The 17,027-nt window shown below is 35.9% G+C and overlaps 1 protein-coding gene and 1 long non-coding RNA gene across 2 annotated transcripts; one reads left to right on the top strand and one right to left on the bottom strand.

Moving 5' to 3' along the window:
• Positions 1–27: 27 nt before the first annotated feature.
• LOC119085023 lies at positions 28–12,831 on the bottom strand. The gene is made up of 3 exons (XR_005089204.1): positions 12,693–12,831; positions 1,796–1,918; positions 28–124 (listed from the first exon to the last, which is right to left on the bottom strand). It is a non-coding gene; the product is annotated as an uncharacterized LOC119085023 (long non-coding RNA).
• Positions 12,694–13,306, top strand: LOC119085022 (mitochondrial import inner membrane translocase subunit Tim13-like). Its single transcript, XM_037195200.1, has 3 exons — positions 12,694–12,898; positions 12,970–13,038; positions 13,101–13,306. The coding sequence occupies exons 1-3, from the start codon at positions 12,797–12,799 to the stop codon at positions 13,197–13,199; spliced, it is 270 nt and encodes an 89-aa protein (XP_037051095.1). The 5' UTR covers positions 12,694–12,796; the 3' UTR covers positions 13,200–13,306.
• The last annotated feature ends 3,721 nt before the right edge of the window (positions 13,307–17,027 follow it).

Below are 17,027 nucleotides of genomic sequence, written 5' to 3' on the forward strand. Positions count from 1 at the left end.
TGTGACGGCAATTAAGTTTTCGTTTAAACAAAACGAATAGACGGAAAGAACAATATATGCAATAGTTGCGTGCGCAGCAATGCAGAATGAGTAACAACGAATTGTTCGTTGCATTATATGCGCACTGTACAATCAGAGCCGGATTAACCCATGGGCAAAGTGGGCCCGGCCCAGGGCGCTGGGAAAATAGAGGCGCTGAGAAATTAAATTTTTTCGACAGTGTAATCATTTCACGTTCAACATAAGTCATGTACAAATCAACGTCGATTAAAAAAAATTCGCGCTCGCTTCGCTTGCATCTGTACATTACATTCTTGGGGTAAATGTGAGCTACAAGAAATGCATATATACATCTAACTTGATATTTTTGAATAATACACGCACATCGACTAACCCAAGGCTGTTCGTATTTGGTTATTTAAAGCGTTTTTATGATGGTCCTGCTTTAGAAAAGTTGAACTTTGAGGCTTCTGGCTGAAGACACTATCAATAATTTTCAATAACCATTCCATTGCTTCATTTTCGTCAGCCGCCGGTGATAGTCGGATGATGGAAAGCTTTTAGCTCATGAGGAATTTTCGAAAATTTTGTAAATTCCTCATGAGCTGAAACCTGCTCATGATCGCCGGACAACGGGAGTTTGGAACAAATAAAGCAGCTGGAAAAGCTGCAGAACAAATCCGTTTCCGCCCATTGAAAATTGTTCATGGCATACATTCGCGATTTTTTTTGTCGAAATCCAAGGCCAATTACCTAAATTTCAAGATCTAACACTTTCAGAACGAAGACAAAGGATCATTCTAGAGTGCCCTAAACTTCAATACTTTTGGGATCCCGAGTCCTAGATTCTTGAAATTGCTTCAACGCAAGTCGTTTTTTCCGAATCATGACCTTACCCAACGCACTGCTCCTAGCATGAACATAAGAAATATTTGGAGGCTGATGAAGTCACAGTAGGCACTGCGTTTCTTTCGTGAAGATAGGTGACTTGTTTTAGTTGTGTGAGTTCAACACAAAAGCCTCCAAATTCGACGTTTGTCAAAGTAGTGTTCATGCTAGGAGCAGTGCGTTGCCTTACCAAGTAGAGTAAATCTCGCAATATAATGAAACTGTAACAGTATCACAAATATTGTGTCAAAAATTCACGTTTTTTTCTTGGTTTTTCCTCACAACGCGTTCATGTTCTAACGATCTTCCAAGGGAAGTGAAAAGTGAGAATAATGAGAGGACATTCGAGTGTAAATTGAAAGAACACCTGAATGAAACTATAGAATTGTGATGTAAATTTGAATTGTAGTGTTCATTTTTCAATGTCTGTGATTATGGAACTTTGTATTTGAAAATAGCTATTTGCTAAATAAATTTGTTTGATTTGATTTGTTCCTAGAAAAAATTGTTTCGGATTCATTCTACAAACTTCAAACTTAAAATCCCGAAAAATACGAGCGAAACCTTTTTATAACTTTACTTGAATTTTGTTTGTGGGAAAGTTTTGCGAATTAATCACGAAAACTCTGGTTATATCATATATCTCTCATTCATATATGGTTATATGTTATCATAAGCTTGCCACCTCGCCTCGCTCGCCGTTTCTAACTTCACATTACTTAGAAAATAATATTCTTGAGGAAATGTTGAAAACATTTTATTTGATTTGGTTGACAATGTAGGAAACAATTTCTTTAATAAATTTTTCATGCGGCGCTGCAAGGCTCGTTGCCCAGGGCGCTGTAAATGCTAATCCGGCCCTGTGTACAATGTACAATGGTGACACCGAGACGTTCATGTTATAGACGTATAATCGTTGCTGATGCAATATTACGTGCTTCCGTAACGCAAATAGTTAATGTTACCTATACAAAAGCATCGGAATCTTGGAATTTTAAACGACCCTCTCGCAGAACATAACATTGCGATACTTAAACACTATCACCTGTAGGTAATCATTGCGACTTCGATAGTAGTAAATAGGTCACTTGCAAAACAAGAATTACCATATTGGCATTAGAATGATTCACGTGCTAATACAACCTGTATTTAAAGTGAATCACAGATGGTTCCGCGTAGAATTCATTGTGTGATTGTTAACAATTATTGAGAAAAGTATGATTTGCTTGTCTTCCAAAGAATGTTTCGCTGAAAATATTTGTGGTCGCTCGAACGTTTTAGAAGAGATTTTCCTGGTACTAGGCCCCATCTTTTGGATGGGTCAGATCCCTTGACTGACTGACTAATTTTCTCAAGAAGATTTTTGTAATCCGAGCAAAAAAAATCACTCTAAAAGTTATATAAAACTACAAGGGTATGCGTTCAGTAGCAAAGTTTAGCTTAGAGATTCTTATTCCCTTTACTTCAATACCACAGATTCTCAATCCACATAAAAAACTTCGTTCATATCACGTACTTCAAAATGGCTCATACGTATTTTCAGTACTTAATCGATGCTTTGCTGAAAAGTATACATTTGGGTGATTTTTAAATACTGTCTTTTGATGATATATTTCCACCAGAATCATTTTTCAAGTATGTACGACTGCAATAACGACCACGAATTGTTAGCTTTCAACATAAAACAGATTAGGTTGTAGCAATACTCTCTCTAGCAACCAAACTCTCAATTCTCTGTGTCAAATTCACACCTTATTTCTTTGTATTTTACAAACACTATTTTACATTTTGACTAACTACGCTGTAATTTACATGTGAAGGCTACTTGATTCTTTTACCACCTTAATAAAAGTAGTTTGGTTGCTAGAGAGGGTATTGGTTGTAGCAGTTTGACCAACCATGAGAAAACTATGTAAGCCGAGGGGTAATCACTGATTTACTAGCTCAGTAAATCACGGTAAATCACGGTAAATCACAGTAAATCAAGTAAATCAAAAATGAAGTTTCTACTAAATTTGAATCTATTTACTTCAATTTGTATTAGTTCATGAAATTTATCCTATATGTTTACGGCCACGATACTTCGAAATGTAATCCAGTGACAATTAAAAATTTTTCAAAAATTTTTCAAAATTTTTTGTGATTTACCGTGTTTTACTTGATTTACTGATTTACTAGTGATTACCCCCTTGATGTAAGCAGTTTATGAAAATTTCGTTACACTGGTCACTTTTTTTAGAGCTGATAAAGTTTTTTTTTTATAAAAACATATGGAAGAATGCGACCATGTTTTGACATCTTTTATTGGTATGCTATAGTACAATGGTAACTTATATGTTAATTTATTACTATTGATGACAATTTTTGCAACTGTCTCTCTGTCAGAGACACCCAGCCGAACGTGTGCGAGTTTTTCCATTATATTGATTAATACTAGAATTTTAGCTAACCACCGATGCCTCTTAAGTTTTATTGTCTGCTAACAGACCCTGGAAAGGGGTGAATTTCTCGCTTACCTCTTAAATAAAAATGGAACTCGTGTGATTACGGCCCTCGCTTCGCTCTGGCCGCAAAGTTCACACTCGTTCAAACTTTAATTTTTAATATTACACAAAAATTTTTTTGGAATAAATCCTAGAATATTATTCCAGTATATTCCATTAACGAACTTAACCCAAAAATTTCTTTTTTAGTATTTATAATTTTCTTTTGTGGAAAACCATTAAAAATTACTCAACTTAAACACGATAATATCACGGGACGATACAAAAATTCTTTTGGGAATATCTCTCAGATCCCCCGACCGTTATGTTATAGCCCATCTTTGAACTTATCCTCGGGAATGGAATTCCCCGTCTAATAAAAAAGTTTTTGAAATCCATTGAGGATTACGTGAAGTTATCGTGTTATCTAGGAACGAGATTCTTTTGTGAATATCTCTAAGATCACCCGTCCGTTACGACCCATCTTCGAACTTTACCTCAGCAATTTAATTCGCTGACGATTAAAAAAAAAACATTTTGGAAATCCATCGACTTCTCGAGTTATCGTTGAATCAAGCGACAAGACAAAAATTCTTTTGAGAATATCTCTAAGATCACCCGTCTGTTATAGCCCATCTTCGAACTTAACCTCAGGAATTCAATTCCCCGTCGATTAAAACAAAGTTTTTGAAAATCCGTTGAAAATTACTCAAGTTATCGTGTTATCAAGAAACAAGACAAAAATTCTTTTGGGAATATCTATAAGATTACCCGTCCGTTACGACCCATCTTCGAACTTAACCTCATCAATTTAATTCGCTGTCGATTAATAAAAAGTTTTTGGAAATCCATCGAACACAACTCGAGTTATCGTGGAATCAAGCGACAAGACAAAAATTCTTTTGGGAATATCTCTAATATCACATATCCGTTACGACCCATCTTCAAACTTAACCTGAGGAATTTAATTCCCCGTGAAATAAAAAAAAGTTTTTGGAAATCCGTTGAAAACTACTCGAGTTATCGTGTTATCAAGGGACGAGACAAGAATTCTTTTGGGAATATCTCTAAGATCACCCGACCGTCATAGCCCATCTTCGAACTTAACCTCAGGAATTCAACTCCCCGTCGATTAAAAAAAGTTTTTGGAAATCCGTTGAGAATAGGTCAAGTGATCGTGTTATCAAGGAATCATCAAAGTGTGAGAAACATTTTCTATATTTAAGGTTTTTGGTCATACATTCATGCATTTTCAATCATAGTAGTAAACATTGTGTGACAAACATTTTAGGGTGTTTATCATCCATAAGACCCATGACTTTCAGTCAAGGGAATAAAGTAAATATAACTAATGGAAAGTTGACCTAAATTGACAAATTCCAACTTTCAACTTGAATTTCTCAGCGATAGAGAAACGTCATAGGACAACTCACGGTTTATTGGATGGTTAGTTGACCGATCATTTTTTTCTTCATACAAATTTGCACGGACAACTTAAGATCACTTTTCCATTCCACTAGATCAACTTTCGATTATTTACCTGGCTACCTGATATTTACCTAATATTTCGTATCACGATAAGTAAACCTACCACGGGCCAAAGTATTTGGCCGCCTTTACTCATTTGGATACGAAATATCAAAATACTTCCCTGGTATAGTAATGTACAATAATTGGATAGGAGGTCGTTATGTTGAACTTAGCGTACATGTATATTGGAAGAAAAAATTGATTTTATTGACGAATGATCACTAGGGAGCTTTCACTTACACTTTGACATCAGTTTGATTGATGAACATTGACTTATTGTAACTGACTTTGCTATTGCGTTTGTGTATTCATAGCATTATAAATATGGAATTGATGTATTACTAGAACGCGACGTCACCATGAATTCAATTTCGTGTAATGTAATCGTGTTATTGCAAATTTCATTGTTTTTGTTAAATATGGTACTTCTGTGCACTGAGTACACTGTACTCGTGTCCAATGTAAATATAGTGGATTGCGTCATTGCTTGTAATTATTCACACAAAAGGCAGACAATTACACGACTTATTTTACTCGCTATTAGTGAGTCACTAAGCCCACGAGAAATTAGTTTTAACACTGATGTCGATGAAGTAATACTCATTTTCACTGGTGCAGTGATTACAATAATTTCAATCGATTCCCAACTCTCTTGCAAGGAATCTTCTGCAAGAGGACAAAGTCATTTTGTGAAACATTCCATTGTTTGATTCCTTGAAACCCGCACCGGGAAGGAGTTTTAGGGTAAATAGACTTCCGACATTTAAAATTATTTTGAGAGAGATGATTTCAGTGGTACAATTGTTAAATGTTTCCTATGTGCAGAATGAGCACCAGCTGAATATCACCAGCTGGATCTACTAACACACACTTATTGTATGATAAACAATCAAAACACAGTCTTCACAATGTGTTTACTTCGTGTTATGTGCGCGCATAGATGACGTCAACTGAAATGCACTGTGTGTAGGTTGTCTTTGAATTGTTTACAATACAAAGGGTTTTTGTTTGTACATCAGCTGGTGATATTCAATTGGTGCTTATTCTGCACATAGGAAACTTTTAGCAATTGTAAGACTTTGATCCATCCCAAGTAGCATTTCATAACCGCGGTTAGAAAATGACTTATTCGTTGCAAACTTTTTCGTTGTCCAACGGTTATGTAACGAATAAGTTATGCTCAAAATAACTTATTCGTTATGTAACCGTTTCACAACTAATTCGTTATCATTCAATTTATAACGAATTAGTGGTACAACCGTTAATAAACGAATAAGTGAATAGATAATTTTTGCCAAAAACTTATTCGTCAATTAACCGTTATGTAACCACCCGGGTAAAAAAAAAGTGAATGTGAGACCCCTTTTGAGACCGTTTTTTTTGTATGGAGGTGAGACGTCTCTTTTCGAACCTTTGAGACTGGTTTCTTCTCATATACTGATGAATTGATGATGATGATGATTGCGAAACCGATGAGAAGTCTCGTTTTAAATGTTTTAATAGACTGTATGAGACTGACTGAGTGGTCTCTTCTTCTGTATTTTACGTCTCTTTTCGAACCTTTGAGACTGGTTTCTTCTCATATACTGATGAATTGATGATGATGATGATTGCGAAACCGATGAGAAGTCTCGTTTTAAATGTTTTAATAGACTGTATGAGACTGACTGAGTGGTCTCTTCTTCTGTATTTTACGAGACTGACCGAGTGGTCTCTTCTCCTGTATTTTACGAGACCGACCGAGTGGTCTTTTCTTCTGTATTTTACGAGACTGACCGAGTGGTCTCTACTCCTGTATTTTACGAGACCGACCGAGTGGTCTCTTCTTCTGTATTTTACGAGACCGACCGAGTGGTCTCTTCTTCTGTATTTTACGAGACCGACCGAGTGGTCTCTTCTTCTTTATTTTACGAGACTGACCGAGTGGTCTCTTCTTCTGTATTTTACGAGATTGACCGAGTGGTCTCTTCTCCTGTATTTTACGAGACTGACTGAGTGGTCTCTTCTTCTCTATTTTACGAGACTGACCGAGTGGTCTCTTCTTCTGTATTTTACGAGACTGTCCGAGTAGTCTCTTCTTCTGTATTTTACGAGACCGACCGAGTGGTCTCTTTTTTAATAATTTGCGAGACCGACTGAGTGGTCTCTTTTCAAAATAGTTTACGAGACCGACTGAGTGGTCTCTTTTTTAGATTTGACTATGTTTGAGACTCAAAATATTTTTGAGACTCTTTGAGAAGTCTCATTTCAGTTTTTTCTAGATCCTTTTAGAGGCCATCTGAGAACTCTCACTTTCTTTTCGACGTCTTTTGAGACTATCTGAGAACTCTCACTTTCTTTTCGATATTTCTTGAGGTTATTTGAGAAGTCTCATTTTAATTTTTTTTTGAGATCCTTTTGAGGCCATCTGAGAACTATCACTTTCTTTTCGACATTTTCTGAGACCATCTGAGAACTCTCATTTCCATTTTCCATCTGTGAGATATTTCATTGTCTTTAGGCTGTAGTTTCTTCCCGCATTCACAGATGGCACAGTTTTTTATTTTTTCTTATAATTCGCTGAAATGATAGAAATTTTAGTGATATTTGATTTTTTTTTTACCTTTTTTTATTTCGTAATGTATTTTCCGGTCACCACTCCAAGTACTAACCGCGCCGAATGATGCTTAACTTTAGGATTGGACTGCCAGCCACTTTACGCGTGTTGCTAAATTGGATATATCTTCGTATAAGTCTTATTTCGAACCGTTGTTACAAAAACTTTGAGGCCGACTGAGTGGTCTTCCTTGGATTATTTTTCGTTGGACTTTGGGAGACTGACCGAGAAGTCTCGTTTTGAATATTTTACGAGAATGTAAGAGAGCGACCGAGTGGTCTTTCCTGGATTATTTTTCATTGGACTTTATGAGACCGGCCGAGTAGTTTCGTTTTTGAACATTTTACGAGAATGTAAGAGACCGAACGAGTAGTCTTTTCGGATTATTTTTCATTGGACTTTATGAGACTGGCGGAGTAGTCTCGTTTTTGAATATTTTATGAGAATGTAATCGAACGACCGAATGGTCTCTCTTGGATTTTTTTTTCGTTGGACTTTATGAGACTGACCGAGTGGTCTCATTTCAAGAACATATTTTTTCGAAATGCAGAGACCAACTGAGTGGTCTCATTTTAAGAACATATTTTTTTTAAATGCAGATGCCAACTGTTTCAATTTTTGACATACTTTGACTCTGATCCACTGTAAAGACCTTTGAGAGTTCTCTTTAGAACTAAACTTTTATTTTACCTAATTATTTAAATTATTTATGAGACTAATGATACAGTAATGATGTGAGTAATAAAGTTTTTTAGAAAATAGTTACGAAACTAATACCAGCTGATCAAAATAAATACGCCGTCGAAATGGCTACTTGTTCACAGAACTCGATGCAAACACAGCAGCAAAACTTGATAGAAACAAAATTGCGTTTATAATTAAAAGTTAAGTTCAAACGAGAACTCTCATAGGTCTCTGCAGTCGGTCAGAGTCAAATATTGAAAAAAAGACCGCTCAGTTGTTTTCTATTTCAAAAAAATGAGACTGCTGGTTTGGTCTCTGTATTTCAAAAAAAATATTTTCTTGAAGTGAGACCACTCGGTCAGTCTCCCAAAGTCCAACGAAAAATAATCTAAGAAAGACCACTCGGTCGGTCTCTTACATTCTCGTAAAATATTCAAAACGAGACCACTCGGTCAGTCTCCCAAAGTCCAACGAAAAATAATCCAGGAAAGACCACTCGGTCGGTCTCTTTCATTCTCGTAAAATATTCAAAACGAGACTCCTCGGTCAGTCTCCTCAAGTCCAACGAAAATAATCCAGGAAAGACCACTCGTTTGGTCTCTTACATTCGCGTAAAATCTTCAAAAACGAGACTTCTCGGTCAGTCTCCCAAATTCCAACGAAAAATAATCCAGGAAAGACCACTCGGTCGGTCTCTTACATTCTCGTAAAATATTCAAAACGAGACTTCTCGGTCAGTCTCCATAAGTCCTACGAAATATAATCCAAGGAAGACCACTCGGTCGGTCTCAAAAATCTCATAAAATATTGAAAAAGAGACCACTCGGTCAGTCTCGTTCAGCCAAAGTTCAACAATCATCAAAGAAATAAAATATTGAGAATGAAATGAGACTGAAAACGTAATGAGACTGAAATGAGACCGTTGATCATGCTCATTTTACAGTCTCACTGAGACCTTAATTTTCACCCGGGCAATAAGTTGAAGAAATCTCTTTCACTAATTCGTCGTAAAACGGTTGAGCAACTGATGCATTTTCAATTTTGCGTCAGTTGGAATCAAGATGTCATGCTAAAAAGTTCGCTCGGAACTATCTATGAGTGACTTTTTATGTGTAAAATGTGCTAAATAGTGTTTCAGTTTTCAGTCACTATGTGAAAATGAAATTTGAAGAATGTTTGTGCTGAAAATTGTTAATACTTTGTGAATTGTCGTATTTTTCTAACTTATTGCCAATTCGTAAATCAACATTTTATTGATCAATTTCACTAGTTTTGTTTGTTGCTGTTGTCGAAGTTAGGTTTCTTATGTCTTGTTAGGTCTCTTGATAGGAGTTAGGGTCGACAACAGTATCTTACAATAAAAGTGAAATTGATGGATAAAACTTTGTTGAATTGGCATTAAGACAATACGGTGCTAATTATCAAAGATGTAGAAAAACGAGTGGAAAAACGTGTGACTGACTGAATTGTTGACTAAAATCGAACCGTGAATAAAATAAGAACAGTTCACCGTGCCTCTTACTTTAGTTACGCACCAAATGATGAATGATAATAAATAATTTAAAAGAAAAAAAATCAGTTGAATTGCTGTGCATAAAAACATCTTTATGAATATTGCACATATAATTTTCCAGATAAAACGTGTTCTTGAATGTGTAGCTATAAGCTGAAAATAATGATAAACGAAAAAGTTGTGAAACGGTAGTACAACTAATAAGTAAGACGGTATCGAATTTTCAAATGTGATTTATAAGTCCTACGTCGGTTATACAACCGTTTCATAACTTTAACCAATTCGTTGTATAACCGTCTTACAACCAATTCGTTACTAGAATCTTACAACTTTCGCAACTGGGCAAAAACCGTTGTACAACCGTTATTGCAACGTTGTAGCAACGTTGCGACAACCAATTAGTTATTTTGGGTTATCTTCAAATAATTTATAACCGCGGTGTAATAACAGTTGTACAACCGAATTTTAACCGTTGAATGCTACTTGGGATATTATCTGTAGTCTTTACTTCTCTTATTTTCGAAAAAAAAATCTTTAACAAACGAACCGCGTATGTGAGAAATTCTGACTTTTTGCGCTTACCCACAGTTTCTAATTCACAGTCTCGCTAGCATTCAGAGAATTGAGAATTTGCCTTGGGTGAATACTTCATATTGAGTTGTAATGAAGAAATGAAGTCGAAGGGCCCCAGAAACCTGAGCCTATAGTTTTCATCAGAGCTGGATACTAGCACAAATGTTCAAATTATACTCGAGTGGTGGTGCTGTCGATCAAAGGAAAAAGGAAACCAGAAAAAATATATGGGAAGCCAGACATGCTGAAAGAATGACAGTGCCATCTTGACAACTCTAATCTCTCGAGTGTAACTCTATGGTTCTGCTGTTTTGATTTCACCATATTTGGCACAGTAGGGACTATCATCAACGATATTCAATGTAAAGAAATATTTGTTCAATGGGTCGTGATCGGTGAGGATGTGTGCTAGTCGCTTGATGTTTCTTTTGCTCTGGTGAGAGAAAAAACTTCACGTGACCAAAGTTAATTGATAGAAAATTCTTGTGTCGCATTGCTCAGATGAGCAGGAGCTGTTGAAGTTCAGGAAAGTCAAAATGGATCTCAGACTCACTAATTTTCCTCCCACTTAAATTGTCTTTTTTTACCGTTTCTTAAACTCAGTTAATCAAAAAAAACATAGCTAACGCCGACCCGTACGAAACACCTATTCGTATCAAAAGCCTTTAATGTGAAACTCTTCATTTCTCTTACTTCATTTTCTTCTCTGCTCAAAAACTATTCTCCCTTTAAAATCACTTACATTATCCACTCTTTGCCTTGTTATCATATACAACTAAATTGCCGGAGGCAATATAGACAGCCCCGTACGAAGACAAATTTCATAAATTCCTATTTAAACAGCTATGTACCGCTATATTTACCTATATTTCACTGTAAATAAACATTTCACAGAGGAATATGCTATTATATAGCTCTATATGCCTGTATATAGCTCAATATAGCTGTATATAGGTATATATAGATGTCCATATATGGAATCCCTGAAACCCCACACACATAACAAATTATTTCCATGTTAACAGAAACTCTCTAAGTACCATTTTTCCCAAGATATATCACTTTTAATAAAATCCAATATGGCCGCCGGCAGCCATTTTGTTAGGCGACCGGAAATAGTATCGACGCTTTACATTCGTTAATACCTTTCAAACAAAAAAAAAATCATGAAATTCGGTCAAAATTTACTCGAGATATTGTCAAAATACACCACGTTCACTGTACTTCCGAGCTCACTTCAAGAGACCTAGCTCACGCTCCAGAGAACATAATTTCATAAACTTTTTTTTCCCTGATTGGTACGGTCAATACCTATCTAATAAAGCTAAAACAAACAAAATATGTTCAAATGTGGCCGACCTACAAGCAAAAACTGCTTGCCGCCCTGTGCCTGTTCCACACCAAGGGGTCTAACTCACGAGTCGGTCATCCGATTTCCATAAACTTTTTTTTTGTCGATCGGTATTGTAAATACCTTTTATTTGACGTATCACTTACAAGTTTAACGTTTAAATGTCCGGAGATATCTTTGAAAAACCGTAAAGCACTTATTGGGCCACAGCTCGGGAGGGGTCGATCCAAAATCACTCATCTTCGAACTTAGCCTGTCTTTTGACATTACCAAACGGGAAAAAAAAGAATTTTCAAAATCGGATGCGTTTTACTCAAGTTATCGTGCAGACAGACAGACGGACAGACGGACAGACGGACATTTTTTTTTTTCGCGGATTTGGCATCTCTAGACAACCACAATAGGTTTCCCCTTACTCAGGGAGTCCAATTCGACGTGTTACAAACGTATGCGTAAACCTATAAGACCCCAGTACTTCGTACGGGTCTAAAAACATTTCAACAAAGGCAAGCGTAATGCTATGAAATCATTTAATCTATTACTTCCTTTCTTCAAAGTGCTGGAACTGTTTTTGGTGATGATTGTCATCGCCGTGATGATGTGGTGATTTTTTTTTAATGTAAAATCATGAGACGTGGTGTGTTCCCGCGTATCTAATAAAATGGCGGTCTACGTGACCTACCCAAAGTTTACAGCATTGACAAATAGTCCCTGAGCTTGTGTCTGATCAATACCCTCTCTAGCAAACAAACTTCGTTTTGACGCTGTCAAAATATCACCTTATTCCTTTGTTTGTGGAATCATGCACTGTTGTCTAATTTTTTACCATGGTGCACCTTATGTAGTTATGTTGCTAGAGAAGATATTGGTCTGATACAAAATCTGTTACTTCATTAAATTTGTTTTAACATTTATTTCACTTTTTATGACCATGTAAACTGGAGGTTGTTATATCAAATGAATAACCATATTCTGAAACGAGTGCTTGTTTTGCGCGTAATTTTAATAAATTTTTATGTTCATCCACGCCATCTACATTTTCAACATCGCGTACTCTTTCTTATTTGACATTACTGATAAGTCATGATAGCCGCCTGACGTTTATAGTTTCACGATTTCGTTCCGCAACTTATCATCTTGTAATCACCCGAAAATATTTTCTCCCAAGCTCAATTAAAATGGATATGCAGCTAGGTAATCTGTCATCCGGTCAAAAAGATGAACTCATGGATCAAGTCAAACAACAAATAGCTGTAGCCAATGTGCAGGAATTATTGACGGTAATTCACGATCACCGCAAACCTAACCCAATAATTTTCAACAGCGAAATGAAAATTCAATTTCTTCACAGAAAATGACATCGAAATGCTTCAAGAAATGTGTTCAGAAACCCGGCTCGGTGTTAGATAATTCAGAGCAGGTACGTCCTACTACCATCGTTCGTCGATACATTTTTACTGATATGCCCGGTTAATATTCCAGAAATGCATTGCAATGTGCATGGATAGATTCATGGACTCCTGGAATTTGGTGTCTCGAACGTACGGTCAACGGCTGCAGAGGGAACGTAACGCATCGTAGTGGGGTGCAGTGCACTGTTTGTTGTTCCCTTGAGATAATAATTGTAGAGCTAATTTGTTAAATAAAAGTGAATTCTCGTTCAAGAGCAAGTTCTTGAGACAGGATGACGACACAGTTTTTATGTTGCGGCTTGTTGCCCACATTTGCAAGCAATGCTGGTAGTTGCCTTCAGTGGACGTATACACTTCGAAGGCACTGACAAACTAAAGAAATGTAGTTAGGATCGAGCTTCCTCCGGGAATGAATTTTTTGGTAGGTAACAACGATTTCATGGAAAGTTCAGATTCCTCGTGAGTTTTGTTTTATTTATAGTCCTACGTTTTAAAGGTAAAAATCCTCGAGAGATTCCGAAATTTACAATTGCTCAAGGGCAACCGCTTCTCAAAAATTACGAATCCAGTTTCCAGTCAACGTTATTGGATCTGAATCTTACATTGTGATTAAGTGATAAATTTACGGTTTTTTAACTTATTTAAAGACAAGGTATAACTCCACATGGGGGCTCAACCAGGATAAGACCTTGGATAAACTAAACTCTTCAAAGATAGTATCGTTAATAGACGGCTTGAACGGTTTGAAACATGCCTAATTGTTACTTAGTTCCTGAATAATTGCTGAATTGATAATTTGAATAATTGCATCAGATTTCCAAAAACTTCTTTTTTTTTAATTCGATGATATCACGGTGAGCTTGAAAAACGTTTGAATAAAAAAGTTCTTGCATATATTCACTTTGGCTGTGCAAGATTGTTTGTGGGGTCGAGACAAAACTTTTTTTGTTCCGACACAAGGCAGTGTTAACTGTAAATTTAAAAAATAATTGTCCAAAACGAGTCATTTCCAGAAAATGGTGAAAAATACTGCTGCATATGAGCGTCTCTTTATTTTTAATCGATTGACAACATGATTCACAGACAAAAATCCTGGATTAGATTTAAATCTTTTTCGGATTACATATAGGACCAAATTTATTTTTGGATTGAAATCTAATTTTTCCAAAGATTACTTGCATTTAATCTTTCGAAAATAATCTGTCGATGGATTAGATCGAAATCTTCCAAGAGATTTCATTTTTTTTATTTTGAAATTAAAATTTTTTTTCCAAAATTTATTTGAATATTGGAGTCAGACTTATTTGTTTTATTTATTCTGAAATTGGAAATTTTATTTGTTTAATTGAAATTAAATGTTTTTTTTTTTACTTACTATGATCAGGATTTGAACTCGTTCACCTCGGTATCTCCGTATCTCCAGTCCTGTACTTTACCACTGAGCTATTGGGTTCTTAATCTTAGCAAGATTATTTTCGAACCGTTGTTGTGGAGATTTTACTCTTTCAAAGATTAAAAAATAATCTTCTGAACGAAACCTTTGTACCAACTGAGGTAACCATCATAGTAAACGAGTTCAAATCCTAATCGAAGGCAACATTTTTTTTTCATTTTTCCAATTATTTAATTAACTATTATCATAAATCTGTATGAGCAACGATAAGGAAGTTGAGCCTGGCAAAACTATTGAAAAGTAACATAAGCGTATAGAAAATATTATTGCTACTATCAATTTTAGCCATTTTAACCCGAAACGCAATCTATCGAAAGATTTAAGTTTTGTAATCTTTGAAAAAAGATTGAAACGAAATCTTTCAAAATATTTAAAATATTCGTAATCTTTCCGTAGATTAAACATTTAATCCGAATTTTTTCTGTGTTCTAGGTAAAACTTCGTTCTACAGTGTCCCTCTAAAGTCTTTGATTTTATTTACACCAACAACTTAGTCCTATCTTTTGACACAATTCGGTAGTTTGTGTCAGCTTTATGCATAAAACAACGCGTTGATAAAACCAAAGATTTTAGGGACATATAGAACGATTTTTTACCTAACTCATGTTGTCCATCGATTAAAAATAAAGAGACGATGCAACAATATTTTTCACAATTTTCTAGAAAATTAAAAAATTGTATGGAGATGACTCCTTTTGGACAATTATTTTTAAAATTTACCGTTATTGCCTTGTGTTGGAACAAAAAAGTTTTGTGTCGACCCCACAAACACTTTTGCACAGCCAAGCTCACGGTGACGAGGAATGAAATTCCCGATGCTAGGTTGGAAGAGATGAAAGTAAATATGAAATAAACGCTGAATTCACTACGATATATTTGAATATGTTTTATGTAAACATGAAAAAACTATATATAGAAAACGTTCGTAACGCTTGCCACCACGATAACTCGAGTCTTTCAAAATAGTTATTGACGTGTCTCTGGTGGATGGTATATTTTTCGCTGGTTGTAGCCCGAACGAAATGAGGCGACAAGCGAAGGTGCCTAAAGTAAAAACATTCCGAAATTTATGCCCAAGGCATGAAAATTTTTTTTAATTGAAGAAGAATGAAAATTGTGAGGTCAGATCCGTAGGTAATATCAGAGTAGTGAGATATAGGAGTAATTCTCCATAGAATATTTTTGCCTTGTTACCACAATAACTTGAGTAAACCTTCAATGATTTTCATTTTTTTTTCAATCGACGAAGAATACGTTTTCTGGGGTTGACTTGGTACATGGATATATTGAAGTATTGAGATGGAAGTATTTTATTTAAAAAAAATCGATGGAAGAAGTTTTTTTTTACATTTCTCGATAACATGCACTGCAGGATAAGCATTAGAGAGAGTAAAGTTAGAGGTCAGAGTGAAGCGAGGTGAATTAGTGAAAATACCCTATCGCTTCAGCGCTCACGGTGTGGTTGAATGGAGCTTAATTAAACATGTCGTCGCAAATTTGATATTTTTGGATATTCTTAGTCTGCTTGTGACCCTGAACAACGTTCCACAAAAATTTTTGATTTTCATCCGTGCAGTCAGGAGCACCCAGAGTGCTCTGTGGGTGCGATAGAGCTGATTGGGGTTGCAATCGATAGGGTATGGAATTTTAATAGTCATAGTACAAAAAAAAAATTCCCATGGATTCAAGGTGGACAGGTGGCGACTCATTGAAGTTGAAAAATGACGATCTTTGAAAGGTTCTACAGGCGTAGATACTTGAGTCACAGAGGTGGTAATTAGTTGTACAAGTAGAGAGATATTAGCTCTACCAATATCAAAAAAATTACTTTTCCAAATTTTCTACGTAGCAACTTTATAGTGGTTCAAAATTTTTCTCTCTTTTTTGGCCATATTTGTGAAACTCAGCAACACCTCAGTCACACTCTTGATAGTTTTTCGCAGCCAAAATGCATGGATTTGTTTTGCTGTTAGTCTCAGCTTTCCAACAACACCCCACTTGCTATATCTCTGATCAACAGTGCCATTCTATTGAGTGCCTAAGTGAGGTAAGTCCATCTACGACGAAATTTTAAGCATGACTTCAGAAAACGGTGGGGATGATTTGTTTGATTGCGATTTATAAAAAGAATTATTAAACTACATAAAAAAAGCAAAATATTACTGATATTTGGCCTCTATTACCGTTTTCTGAAGTCATGCTTAAAATTTCGTCGTAGATGGACTTACCTCACTTAGGCACTCAATAGAACGGCACTGTTGACCAGAGATATAGCAAGTGGGGTGTTGTTGGAAAGCTGAGACTAGCAGCAACACAAATCCATGCAGTTTGGCTGCGAAAAACTATCAAGAGTGTGACTGAGGTGTTGTTGAGTTTCACAAATATGGCCAAAAAAGAGAGAAAAATTTTGAACCACTATAAAGTTGCTACGTAGAAAATTTGGAAAAGTAATTTTTTGGATATTGGTAGAGCTAATATCTCTCTACTTGTACAACTAATTACCACCTCTGTGACTCAAGTATCCACGCCTGTAGAACCTTTCAA

Source organism: Bradysia coprophila, unplaced genomic scaffold (assembly GCF_014529535.1).
Source record: "Bradysia coprophila strain Holo2 unplaced genomic scaffold, BU_Bcop_v1 contig_94, whole genome shotgun sequence".
NCBI lineage: Eukaryota > Metazoa > Arthropoda > Insecta > Diptera > Sciaridae > Bradysia > Bradysia coprophila.